General features: G+C 42.9%; 1 protein-coding gene across 1 annotated transcript; it reads right to left on the bottom strand.

Moving 5' to 3' along the window:
• Positions 1-12,648: 12,648 nt before the first annotated feature.
• LOC311317006 (THAP domain-containing protein 5-like) lies at positions 12,649-14,018 on the bottom strand. The gene is made up of 3 exons (XM_084448000.1): positions 13,932-14,018; positions 13,613-13,799; positions 12,649-13,418 (listed from the first exon to the last, which is right to left on the bottom strand). Exons 1-3 carry the CDS (start codon positions 14,012-14,014, stop codon positions 12,741-12,743), a joined length of 948 nt encoding a protein of 315 aa, XP_084304126.1. The 5' UTR covers positions 14,015-14,018; the 3' UTR covers positions 12,649-12,740.
• Positions 14,019-14,311: the final 293 nt, after the last annotated feature.

Here is a 14,311-nt window from a genome sequence, read left to right as displayed (position 1 = left end):
GTATCGTATTGCGTCATACTTATAGCGCCACCTATTGGTGAAACAGGAAGTACTCAAAACTCCTACATACATTATCTGATTTGCACCAAATTGCTGACGCTTCATGAAGGTCGCATTCTGAACACATCTATGCGTCGGTATTGAGTCACACTTACAGCGCCACCAACTGGTGAAACAGGAAGTCCTCATAACTCCTACATATGTTATCCAATTTACTCCAAATTGCTCATGCTTGATGAAGGTCGCGTCTTGAACACATCTGTAAGTCAGTATTGTGTCATACCTACAGCGCCACCTACTGGTGAAACAGGAAGTCCTCATAACTCCTACATACATTATCCGATTTACACCAAATTGCTCACGCTTGATGAAGGTTGCATCCTGAACACATCTGTGCATCAGAATTGAGACATACTTATAGCGCCACCTACTGCTTACAGGAAGTCCTCATAACTCCTACATACATTTTCCAATTTACCCCAAATTGCTCACGCTTGAAGAAGGTCGCGTCCTGAACACATCTGTAGGTCAGTATTGAGTCATACTTATAGCGCCGCCTACAAGTCAAGCAGGAAGTCATCATAACTCCTACATACATTGTCCGATTTACACAATATTTCTCACGCTTCATCAAGGTACCGTCCTGAACACATCTATGCATCGGTATTGAGTCACGCTTAGAGCACCACCTACTGGTGAGAGGAAGTTTCTCTCAGTACTGGACACCGAAATAGCACACCCTTTAACGGCGCTGCACCCCGACACGCATGGGGTGCGAGGGCCCGCTCACTGCTGCTCGCAGCCCTAGTTGTTGTTGCTGTAGGAGTCTCTCTTTCACTACCGGTCTGAATGGCACAGAACAATTAGCATTTACTGTAAGTGCCTCTTTCACCAGTACTGTACATTCACAGATCCCATTCAAGCTTCACCAGGCATCCCCCTTTCCCCATCACCTTGGTTTCAGTAGATTAGCATGTTTACAGGACACACCAAGGACATGGACAGGAAATGTTGTTTGATTATTAGTCATACAATTGGTGAGTAAAAAGACAACCCATTTGCACAATTTCTACCTGGATATCATAGCCTAAGGTATGGTTGCCGTAGCCCACATCATGTACCCCCCCGAATATTTAGATTGGGGTAGTGGCATTCAAATGACCATACAGCCGCATAGGAAGATGTCCCCCCCCAAAAAATACTCAACAAAATTGCAATGTAAATGCAATTAAATTCAGTGAAAAAAGGGAAAGCCTTGTGTCAAGTTTTACCTTTTGTAAGCCTTTGTGGATGTAGCTGTATCAGTCTATATTGAATGAGTAACTTGTACAGGTGCATCCCAAAAAAATAGAATATTGTGAGAAAGTTCATTTTCCGTAATTTAATTTAATAAGTGAAACTTTCATGTATTCTAGATCCATTGCATGAAGTGAAATAATTCAATCCTTTTTTTTGTTTTAATCTTTATGATTGTACAGTATTGTTCAGTATGTTAATTTATACCGATGATATGGAAAATATGTGGTGTCATGGTGTTTTTGTTCTGGTGTTCTGGGACCACTGCCTCTTGTGGTGGCACAATCAGTTTGACACAGTTAATTCATCTACAAAACAGACTACATTTCCTTGAAGATAAAAAAAAAAGTTTTGTTTCCATGGGATCTCTCCTGTCCGTCTGGAAAAACAAAACATTCACCTGGTAAATACATGCAAAGTATAACCTAATATATATAATGGGTTATTACTGAGACACCTATACTGTAGGTATAATTTCAAAACAGGAGTATTTCAAATGTTCAATTACTGCACATAAATTCAATAACTGACATAGCACCACCAGGTAAACACATTTTTACATAGCTTCTATAACATCCAGTGACAAAAAGTCTCCCGCACCAGGGTTTGAACCTCTGACCTTGGGAGTCAGGAACAGTTACCGGAGACCGAGACAAACCCACAGAGCGATCCTGCAAAAGAGACGCAGGACCCAGAACCCCTAACTCAATCAGTAAAGACTCAGATCAGAATAAACAACACGCTCTTTTATCCGACTGCTGTTAACTGCAACCTCATAGTGCTCTGCAATTTTCAGCAACTGATCCTTAATACAGAGATCCAACTCCTCACAAGGAGCCTGCACAAAGTCCTCAACACTTGCCATAATATCAACCAAAATTATAGCATATTTGCTGTTCCGTATATCCAAACTCAAAAATGCCCAAAGCTATTTACAAAAGGGCTAAACAGTAGGTAGATCACATCTTGCTGCCTCTGCACTCCTGTGTTCTCATGTAAGTGAATAAAAAGCATCAGTAAATAGTTAAAGTCACAGCAAAGTGGTCAATGGGAGTTTGTTTGATGAGAAACTGTCAGTTTGGGAGTTGAAGACATGGAAAAGATTATCAGGCATCTACATACAGTACCCAGACCAGACATCTATCTAGTCAGAAGTGATCGAAAGATACATTTAAATGTAGATGAACAACCCGGTTGGTTTTTGGCATTTTTTTCGTTGATTATGCTTCTTGTTTAGTTTTTTCTGTGTTGTGTTTCTTAAATGACTAAATAGATGTCTAGTCTAGGTACTGTAGATGCATCATACTATTTCCCATGTCTTCAACTCCCAAACTGACAGTTTCTCATTACATAAACTCTCATTTACCACTTTTTAGTGACTTAAACTATTTATTCATGCTTTTTATTCACTAACATGAGAACAGAGGAGAGCAGAGGCCTTAGGCAGCACCATATGATCTATCTAATGTTTAGCCATTTTGTGAATTGCTTTAGGCGTCTTTGATATTGGATATAGGGAACAGCAAATATGCACACACATGCACACACACATTTGCCAACGTTTGCAAACAATAGAATGTCACTATATTTTCTGTTCCAGCTACATGTTCAAGCGGCCTAGCAGAAGGGTCATGCTAAGGGTTCAACTTTGGGAATGCAGACTAGGAGAGAGGCCTATCCCACCGTCTAAGGTAATGTTATTTAGAAAGAAGGCCCTCCTGAAAGTCATTAATTCATTAATGGTTGATTTCTAGGGGGTTGTGTCATACATATTAGGCACCACAGCTGACACACCTACGTGTTATGGAACCTTCAAGTGTAGCAGAAGTACACTATGCTATAGCAAATAAGGGTCATCATGGCCCCCGTAGCGCCATTTAATCAGAGCCTCTGCTGATATCGATATGCAGGCAGCAAAACAATATTTAAGGAGCATTTTGGCCTTGGAACACTGATTTTGGCTGTGAACGTGGCAGGCAGGTAGTTCGTACACAGAGAGGGTAGACAGACTTACAGCCTGTGCAGACTACACAAATTCAGGCCGATTTTTTTTGTCGCAGACAAAGTGTTCAGCGTCAATCTCGATTTTGAACGTCGGGAACAACGAAAAGCAGTGTAGTGTGACATGATGGAAGATAAGCGATTTGGCGTCTGGGACGCCCTACGACACCCCGATGAAAAGTGTAGCATGTCTGGATTTTTTTTATTTCCCTGCCTAGTCTGACATCTCCTGTGACCATGCTGACGACATACAGTACATTGACGGTGACCAATAGGATGACAGTGTTCTTTACATGTTTACACATCCGTTACCCCAAGTTCTCCCTGAAGGATAGACAGCCCATACTGTTCTCTTTGTGACACCCAGGAACAGGTCCACAATCGTTTTTCCTTTATTTTATTTTTCTTCTTTGACTCTGAGCAATGCAGCTTGTGTCGAATTCCAACTCCCTGTCAGAATCCCACTCCCCTTAGTGTTTAGTTTGATCTGTGCTCTTCTTCTGACAAAACAAGTGTTCATAGTTTCTACCACTCGGCAAAGACAAGGACATCACAAGAGGAGCAACTTGTCACAAAAAGCGAGGCTATTTTAGTTTTTAAGATGACCACATCTTAAGCACTAGCTAATGCTATAACATCCACGATAATAAACTACGAGAGCACTTGGAATAAGCACCTAGTACAACAAGTAATAGGCCTACATTCATATGAAGTCACAGCCTATTATTTATCCCTCCTCACATTTATTGTGGTTAGCCTGCATCTTTAGGTCACTGCCGGCTACTGAGTTGGAAGATAAAAAGGGATGAATCCCAGGTGAAAACTTAATACTTCAACTGTATCAACTGTAGTTTTAACGAGGCATAGGTATATAGCCTGGTTGTGGAAGCCTACATATCATGGCTTTGACAGTCAAAAGATACAGTAACTCAAAGAAAGTGAAGCGGAGTCGGAATTATCTGGCTCAACACTCGGCACCATAATTTCGAGTATAAATAAAGCTTGACTGCAGTGCTTCTTCCATGACTGACAATTTCTTGACCAGACTACCTCATCTCACACAATGACGCATGGTCGTGAAAGACAGCATACAATGATTTGTCGCGGTCATTCGTGTAGTGTTACCAATGTCCCGGCCATGACACGGCAAGAATTTATGCAACTGTGATCGCCTAATCTGACATGGTGACCATCATGAAAGACCAAAAACATTGGGTAGTCTGCACAGGGCCTTAGGCCAAGTGTCTATTCCATAAGATTCTGTATACTGAAACCTGTACAATAAACCTGTTTTTGCTGCTCCAAATCCTGTGTTGGACATTCTTCTTGTGCAAGAAGACTAGACTAAATGTGGTTACTAGCTGAGTGATGCGCAACCTTATTGAACTTTAAATGTAGAGGAACAAACCTTTACCTACACATACTGTACCGCATTAACACATGGTCATTTCTGGGTCAGTATAATGATCAAGGTAGTGGTAAACACAACTAATAAAATAAAAGTTAGATGCATCAGATGACTTTACAGTTTGTCAGGAGGTAAAAACCACACACACACACCACCACAAGAGCCTCCGTCAGCTGCTCCAACAACCATGTGTCTGGATCTTCTCGTTGAACCCAGGCAACAGGGGCAAACTCTTACCTACATCCAAATAATTGTTACTTCATGTCATGTTACACCTACCTCAAAACAATCATTAAAGACAACAGAATTAACAACACTGTCTTTCATCCGACTGCTGTTAACTGCAACCTCATAGTGCTCTGCAATTTTCAGCTAACTGTCCCGACCAGCTAGTGTATAAAAACACGTCAAATTCCACAGAGAATCTACCACAAACAAAACCCAGGTGTGATTTGAAGACGTCCCAGAAGACGTCTTGGTGCAGACATCTTTACACTCTGTGGTGAGTTCTCCATTCTACTAGAGCTAAACGGATAGATATGATCACACGCTACAAGTACTCACTGATAGTTTTGAGTGAAGAACGACTTTGACATGTATGACCGCTCCTGTGATACAGTATTATGAACATGTACGGTATGTATGATGATGTCTGATCCGCTCATATGTTCCTACAGAAAATGAAGACCCAGATTGTGTTCTTGCTCTTCGTCCTCATGGGCATGCTCAACTCCCTACCACGCAAAATGCGGGAAGGTAATGAATGTGTGTGTGTGTGTGTGTCTGTATGTAACCTTTAAATTACTTAATTTCTCTCCCATTCTCTTTCTCGCTTCCTTTCTCCTTCACCCTCTTTTGCTCTCCATCTCTCTTAAAACCTTTCTCTTGCTGTCTTCATATCTTTCTTCAACCTGATCCAGCAAATTATCTTTACATGTCTACATGTAAACAACTGAGATGGAAAATCTTTCTTCCACAGAGGCTGATGATGATGCTGAGGATAATGCTGAGGATAATGCTGAGGCCGCTGCTGAGGCCGCTGCTGAGGCCGCTGCTGAGGATGAAGTTGAGGATGATGCTGGAGGTTATCTCAAGGATCCTAGTCGTCGTGGTTGACATCATGATCCTCATGCTGTGACAGATATCGAGGCACAACTAGAGGTGCAGATGTATGGATAGTGAAAGTGTTTGGGGATTTTTCAATAAAAACTTTTAAAATGAACAATTCATACTTATTTTAAGTATTTGTGTGTTTAACATGTACGATAACGTGTAATATATCAAATATAAACAATCATGTGATGAAAATAGCTCACTGTTTACATCGGTTTACATCCATGGTTCAGCTCCTCTCTTCTGGGGCTGTAGAAACGATGACCCAGTCATTGCAGCAAAGCAGCCACTTGCTGCTGACAAAATACATACATAGCAACAGAAATATTATTAAATTAGCCTATCGGCGTCCTTGAATCTGGTGCCAAATATTGGCAAATAATTAATTGCCCCAATGCAGAGTCAGTAGCTATGTGGTCAGGTACCAACGACAACGATGAATGAGGGAGAAAGGATTTCAGCTGTCCCCAAATTCAGATCTCTTCAGTCTCATGTTAGCTAGCTAGTTGGCTAACTAATTTATCTAGCCAATATTTTGCTAAATAAGTTAGGCTTTCTGTTTAGCAAGCTAGCAGTAGTGTTTTGCAGTCAGAGAGATGCTAATAGCTAGAGCTAATTGGAATTCTGGCTAGCTAGCTAGCTAACGGGTTTAGCTTGATATATACAGCAGGCATTGTTTTGCTGTAATAAATGAAGCATATGATCGTGTGCTAAGCATGTGTCATGGATGACAACAGCAGAATGAGAGAAGTGATTCTAGACCGGATCACAACCTGCCTGAGGTCCATGACACAGGATCACCTGAATGCTCTGGCTATGCTCTGGCTTAAGAGTGCCTAAGTAGAAGCAGAAGCAAATGACAGAGACAAATAATTATATGAAATGGTAAAGTTACTTGGCATGGTGGTCGCTATGGGCGAGCCCCCCCCCTTTCAAATGCTGAAGTACCCAACCCTTCACTGGTTTCACATAGCCTATGTAAAACACCAAACACAATGTTTACATAGAACATCACAAGAGCAAAGGTGATATATATACAAATTTTAGGTAGACAAATCTTTTATTTTATTTTAATAATACATCCACAAAGCTTGTAGAAAGTTGCGGAATAAATGTTGTGTGTGTGTGTGGGGGGGTTTTACCTCCTGACAAGCTGTAAAGTCATCTGATGCATCTAACTTTTATTTTGTAAGTTGTGTTTACCACTACCTTGATCATTATACTGACCCAGAAATGACCATGTGTTAATGCGGTACAGTATGTGTGTAGGTAAAGGTTTGTTCCTCTACATTTAAAGTTCAATAAGGTTGCGCTTCACTCAGCTAGTAACCACATTTAGTCTAGTCTTCTTGCACAAGAAGAATGTGGCGAAAGATCGGTGGTGGGGCCTCTTCTGCAGCAGGCTCAGCCTGGTCTGCCTGCACCATGCAAGCTGCAGCCATGTCCTCCGGTTCAGTAACGTTAGTGCTAGCAACGCCAACAGGTGCTCCAACGACGGCTGATTCAGTGGTAGTGCTACCTGCATCCTTCCTAGCGATGGTCGCTGCTGTTTTTATAGATATAAGGGTTGAAGGTAAGACCACAGCGTGCATCCCATGTAATAAAAAACAACAACAAAAAAACCTTTGTTGTTGACCGGCAGGGGTGGGGGCGTGGCCCCTCTGACTCAGAGGCCCCCCCGCACCGCGGAGGCTGCGGGGGTATACTTTACGGGCCTGATCAGATGACTTTACAGCTTGTCAGAAGGCATAAACCACACACATACAGACACACGCAACGTTTATTCCGCACCTTCCTACAAGGGGGGCAGCTGTAGCTCAGTTGGTAGAGTGGGTCATTCAATGATCGAAGGGTCAGTGGTTCGAATCCCAGCTCCGACTGACCACATGTCGAAGTGTCCTTGAGCAAGATACCTAACCCCAAAATTGCTCCCAATGAGCAGGTTAGCACCTTGCATGGCAGCTACCGCCATTGGTGTATGAATGTGTGTGTGAATGGGTGAATGAGAGGCCATTGTAAAGCGCTTTGAGTGCCGCTAAGGTGGAAAAGCGCTATATAAGTGCAGTCCATTTACAAGCTCTGTTGATGTATTATACAAATAAAATAAATGATTTGTCTACCTAAAAATGTTATCTATATCACCTTTAAAATGTTATCTATAACACCTTTAAAGAGTGGTCGGCTGCTTTGCACTTGTGATGTTCTACAGTATTTAAGCATTGTGTTTGGTGCTTTACATAGGCTATGTGGGTGCCAGTGGGGGGTTGGGTACTTTTTTTTTTTTTACCATTTCATATTCTGTAATGTGTTCTCTTGTGTAGTATATTTTTATACTGTATTATACTGTATTACTCTCATGTAGTAATCATTTTATTAGATATATGAATAGACTTCACTTTAGTTGGAACTGTGTTAAATTGAGGAGTTTAACATGCGAGTTAAAACAGATGTTCTTTGTCCTGTCCTGAGTCAGCATGTTTGTCTATAGCAAATGGCCGCCTCTGAAGTCAGTAGCCTATAGTCTTTGTAACATGATCCTAGAAGGACACAGGAAGCTCCTAGGATCCAGGGGGCAGAGCTCAGCTGATGCAAAGACCAGCTGACACCTTGACCAGTCAGAAGATCAGTTGACCATATTTGTGTTAATGAACATTCCTTGTATGCAAATTTGTTTGTCATGTGATCCTGGCCTGAAGCCAGGATATAAACTCGGCACCTCCATGTAAACGCCAGTATTGCCGAAGTTCTGGTCCCTGTGTTAGGCATGCTCAATAAATTGTTGATTTGACGTTTTTGGCCTCCTTGAAGTTCTGTTCCACACAAAGATTATGCTTTTGAAATACACTGCACTTGTATAGGCCTACTTCACACACATGATATCATCCTGTGTAGCCTAAAGCGTTCCCTTCTTCTCCTCTTGCTCATCCATGCATTCATTCAGAGGGGATTCAGGAAGCGGAACTACTTACGGTAGCTATTGTTATTGTTTATGTTGCTAGGCTACCTATTTTGCGGAGGTTTACACACGTATGTGCTGCGACTAAATAGTTCTATGCTAAATATTTAAAAAAGCCTTTCCAGATGAAATAGAATCTTACTTTATGGCGAATTATATGTCAGAACGCCAACTAACATCTCGGTGAGTTTCTTGTCTTTGAAATTGAGAGTTTAACATGTTTTTTGAATGATTTTTCAAGGTGCCCACCCACATCCATTGTATGACCAAAACGGTGGTAGAGCAATTATCAGACTTTCTCAAAAGTGCTAGTTTTGTCAACTTTTTGATCTGAACCATTGTATATGACCCTAAGTAACTTTAAAACAGGGCTAAACATTATTTCCCCCTTTACTACTCCCAGGGGCGTAGGTTTCATTTGAGCTTTGGTAGGGACACACTGGGTTGTTGTTGTTTCACGTAGTCTGAATTGAATCTGGGTGGTGGGCGAATCAGATTAATTTCCGTCACCACTGATTGGGCAATGTGACAACGAATGACGAGGTTTATCCACAAAACCTACATCTGTTGAGTCAGACTATAATCTCACCTGTAACCCTGATGCATCTCCCGCCTGCCTCTCCTGATCCTGCCTTTCTGCTGCTTTGACCCCAAAAAATGTCAAGTTTTGTCTTATTTTTTCTGGTGGCATTTTGCCCTCCATTCACCATCTATCATAAAAGAGAAATGATTGACAATATACTTGCAGACATGAAACACTCTTTTCCGTGTAGCCTACAGCCTATTCTGTGTAGCATATAAAATGAACATAATTAGTCTGGACCTTATTGAACTGAATTGCATAAACAAACCAGACGTCTAAGTCTGGTTTGTTTAGCCTACCTTGCAATTCAGTGGGCGAGTGAATCTAGCTCATTGCTCAAACCTAGGAGTTTGCAACGGTTATACCAAAACTGTTTTATTACTAGCTTAAAGACAACTGTTATGACAACATTACAGCACCTTATCTCTGCCTCAGCAAACGTTACGAGACCTAACGTTATAGCTAATAGCTACAGTAGCTAGCTCTGACTAGCTGCACCACTAGCCCTTCTCAGTCCTATTTAGGAGAGGCGCTCATATTTACAAGTGTCAGATAAACATGAAACTTCACTTACCAAAGCAAAAGGGTCTATTTAAACAAATGCTGGGTTTTGAAGCCTCGGCGCTACCATTAAATAACTTATTTAGACGCGTTCTGTCCGAGTGAAATTATTTTTCCCCCGAGGTAGTCTTCTTCTGTGGTGCTGTGAAGCTTCAAAGAGACCGCCACCACCACAGAAGAAGACTACCTCGGAAAAATAATTTGAAATGTGATTTTAAATCCTGTTTCCTTCAATTTGAGCTCTTTATTGGTTGGACCTGCCCAGCGCCAAGCAGAGTCTGTTCGACACAGTACCTTGTTCATCCGTGCATTATCTTCTCCATATGTTGTTCAACCCTGAACCCCCCGCACCCTTCCCTCTGCCCCCCCCCGCACCCTTCCCTTCCCTTCCCTCTGCCCCCCCCCCCCCGCACCCTTCCCTCTGCCCCTCCCCGCACCCTTCCCTCTGCCCCCCCCCCGCCTCCAGTCTACCTCAGAGAATCATTAACGAGGCGCAGAAGATCATCGCCCGCCCTCTCCCCTCCCTGATGGACCTTTACACCTCCCGCTGCCTCAGCAGAGCAAAGAACATTGCAAAAGACGGCTCTCACCCTGGCTTCCACCTGCTTGACCTGCTGCTCTCCGGCAGGCGCTACAGGTGCATCAGGGTCAAAACCAACAGACTGAAAGACAGTTTCTTCCCCAGAGCCGTGATCATCCTGAATGCCAACTTGCACTAATCCCCCCCCCCAAACACACATACACTGTGCAATAAGTAACTACTGTGCAATAAGTAACTACTGTGCAATATTTCATCCAGCACAATATTTTATATTTTTTATTCCAGTGCAATATTTTTTTTAAATTTATATTCTTATTGTGTGATGTTGTCTGTGTATTGTGATCCCCCAAAGGAAGTGACCTCCAACACAACAGCCCAAAGGAAGAGACCTCCAACCAGCCCACAGGAAGTGACCACGAACACTCCAACTCCAGGATCCTGAAGCGGGCCAGGAAGATTGCTGCCGACGCCTCCTACCCCGGCCATAATCTCTTCGTGCCACTCCCCTCAGACAAGACCAAGACCTCACGCCACAAAAACAGCTTTTTCCCCACGGCCACCAGCCTCATCGACAAGGCTTGGGCTTGACCTTAGCAAATGAGAATAAGAACAGAGACGCTTTTTGCATCAGCGCTGAGTCTATTGACTATTTTAGTTAGAGCAGTCACTGTACTGTGATTAGATTTAAAACCTGACTGGAACTAGAATACTGTTTTCGTTTAAAAAAAAAAAGTTTAGTTGATTCAAAATGACTTTTTCCAAATATCTTGCTCATGAAGAGTTAGTTAGATAAATGTAGGCCTGTAAATATTACATAACACACCACCAGAAGAGAACAACCCTCACTGGGAGGTGCATATACCTACTGTAGCTGTTCAACCATTCCTCTTCCTGCTCTGGGCTACCAGGGCTGTCTGCCGCTAACTCAGAGCCCATGACTGTCTGCAGTCTAGATAGCAGCCTCGGGATGAGGCCCCCTCACTGGCATGAGAGGCAGGATTTCAGCCTGGGAGACTCAGACCCAGCCCCAGATCCGAAGAAGCAGGAAACCAGCCACTCTGCTGCCAGGGTGCATGCCGTGAGCTCATCCTGTTCACTAGGAATGCTGGGAAAAATAAGAGAGGCAATGCACTCATGTACACAATACAGACAATAACAGAAAACAGAACACTTTGTCACTCTTTCCTTTGATGTAAAACATTCAATTGAAGATTGTGTAATCTCCCATCTGTTGTACTACTGAGGCATGCATATGTGTTAGAAAATATGACAATAGTAATTTGGTGACGTTGCTACAAATTAGGCAGTCCAGACCACTGAGCCATAAAAGCTAAACAGGTCTTCAATCAATAAGATTGATTAGAGGTGCATTTGGCAGTGAGGCTAGATACAATAAGTAAACCAACTCTAAATGGAGAGATGTTTCTCCTTTCAAATGTAATTAACAGGCATAATAGTGTGTGATGGATAAAAGATGAGGAGAGAGTTCTGAGCAGATAGAAATCAATTCAGTGTTTTAATGCACCAAATATGTGACACTTAAAACAGTGTCCCATTGTCTTCAGTCTCATCAAACTGGTGATTGGCCACTGAGGAAATCACTGCTGTGAGCTTTTCACACACAGTAGCACGCTAGATCAGCCCACTTTACAATCAGCCTGGGAGAAATATATCTCTTATAATTAACATGTCAACGAAGATCAAGGTACATATTAATGTATCTGAAAATGCATGGCCTTGAACTTGGAGGGAACTTTTGTTTGAACATACAAAACTGTAATGAAACACTGGCACCGTTTTAGAACTTTAGAGACTCTCACTCCTTCAATAATACAATAATAACCGCTGATCATTATAGATTGGGATGGAAATAATTTACCTTGCTGCAATACACCATTAAATCCCATTAAATCAACAATATCCCAACAATATACTATCGCTGACCACACACAAAAACTCCAACAAAGACCTCTGTGAATGTTGGCAACTACAGTGCACGCACACACACACACACACACACACACACACACACACACACACACACACACACACACACACACACACACACACACACACACACACACATACACACACACACACACAGACTCGAGTACAGTCTTTAAATGAATAGGTAAGAGCCCAGGTAGCTTTGTACATGAAGGCTCAAACTATCTATTATGACCATAAATATTAAGTGCATGTAAACACTGAGTAAGAATCAAAAGTAATCATTTCAGTAACGTAAAGTAAAGTAAATATGGCACGTAAATCGCATGAGACATTAAAGCAACACAGATGTAATGTAGTCCTCTAAAACTCTCTGTTTCTCATTGAACACCACACTGTCTCTCTTCAGATGAACAATCTCATTCTCCAGAGAGCGGATCTTTGCCATGGTGGACTCCTCTCGTCTGTCGAGCTCCACAATCTTAGAGTGCAGACTCATGATCCTGCTCCACAGCTGGTCTCTGTCCGTGTCAGGGCGTGAGTAAGAGTGCTCACACACAAACGCAGGCTCGCCCTCACTACCAGACTCCTCCACCCCCTCCCACTCCACAATCACCTCGGCGGGGGTGGAGGAGTCTGCCTGCTCGGCCTTCACGCCTCCAGACAGGCTTGGGAAGGAGCCAGGCAGGGCCCCGCAGCTGTCCCCAGGTAGCCGGCTGGCAGACCCACACACCTCAGCCTGGGTCTCTGAGGGTGTGGCCTCGCCTAAGGCCACCTCGCTGGGGTCTGAAGACGGCTTCCTCTCCAACCGTGCAAAGACAGCTGATTGGCTGACCACAGATATCGGTGGGCTTGTGTTGTCCTCTGATGACTGAGCCGTTCGGGTTCTCCTCCTCAGGATGAGCGGTCTCTTACGGGGCGGAGAGTCTGGACTAACTGGCTGGATGTCAAAGTCGCACGTCCTGGACGTCCTGGTCCTGGGCTTCTTACTGGGGGCTTTTCTCTCCACATCCTAAAAAGCAACACATTTATTATCAAACACAATAGATCAGTATGTGGTTGTTCATATTGCAAGTGACAAAGTCTATAGAAAAGGGGCTGCCACACGGGGCTCATTCAAAAGCATCAAAAGCCTACAACAAAGGCTGTGGTAGACTGTAGGCAGTGTGACTGAGGTCTACAGTGCACTGGTATATAATGACTTACGTCTGGACAGGAAGGAAAGATGGTGGGGATTGCAGTGCTCTTGAGGTAGCGGATCCCCCATCGGACATCGAAGCAGTCCTCTGTGAAGTGTTCGCTGCAGAGGTACTGGTGTCGGCTGGGGGTCCAATCCTCGCGCCTCATGTTGTCAACCCACCTATGCAGTCTGGCCTCATCTTGCAACGGGAACCTTGGGCGGAAAATGAACGATCAAAGCATCGCCCCTAAACTTACAAGCTATACAGAGAGAGGCTTATGTCGTGCAGCTAACTAGACTTGGAGCTCCACATCAGGTTGTGTGGAGCAGATGGCGATAACTTACGGGTAGAAGCTTATTCTCTTGTTGTCTTTAGAAGCTGCTCCCCCGCGGTTTTTGCAAATTTTCACAGCACAGTAACGCGGCATATTTACCCTGAAAAACCTTTAATTTACTGTAAACAAAGAACCATCTGTGGACAATATTTTGGAAAACACTAAACTTCCGGGTATGTAATCGGGGGCTGCCAGAGATTGTTACCCTATTGCGATGTTTAAAAATAATACATATGAAAATGAATAAATCGGAGCTAGTAAATGTCTCCTGTTCTATGCATTTAAATAAAAACAAATAATAGAGCCATTAAAGTAAATTATTTGCTCCTCTATTTTAATTGACTTCCTTTCATTAGACATGCTATAAGATAAACCTGGCAACCAAAAAAC

Source organism: Borostomias antarcticus (assembly GCF_949987555.1).
Source record: "Borostomias antarcticus genome assembly, chromosome: 13".
Lineage (NCBI taxonomy): Eukaryota > Metazoa > Chordata > Actinopteri > Stomiiformes > Stomiidae > Borostomias > Borostomias antarcticus.
Note: the sequence above shows the minus strand (reverse complement) of the source record. Positions and strands in the feature narration are given on the sequence as shown.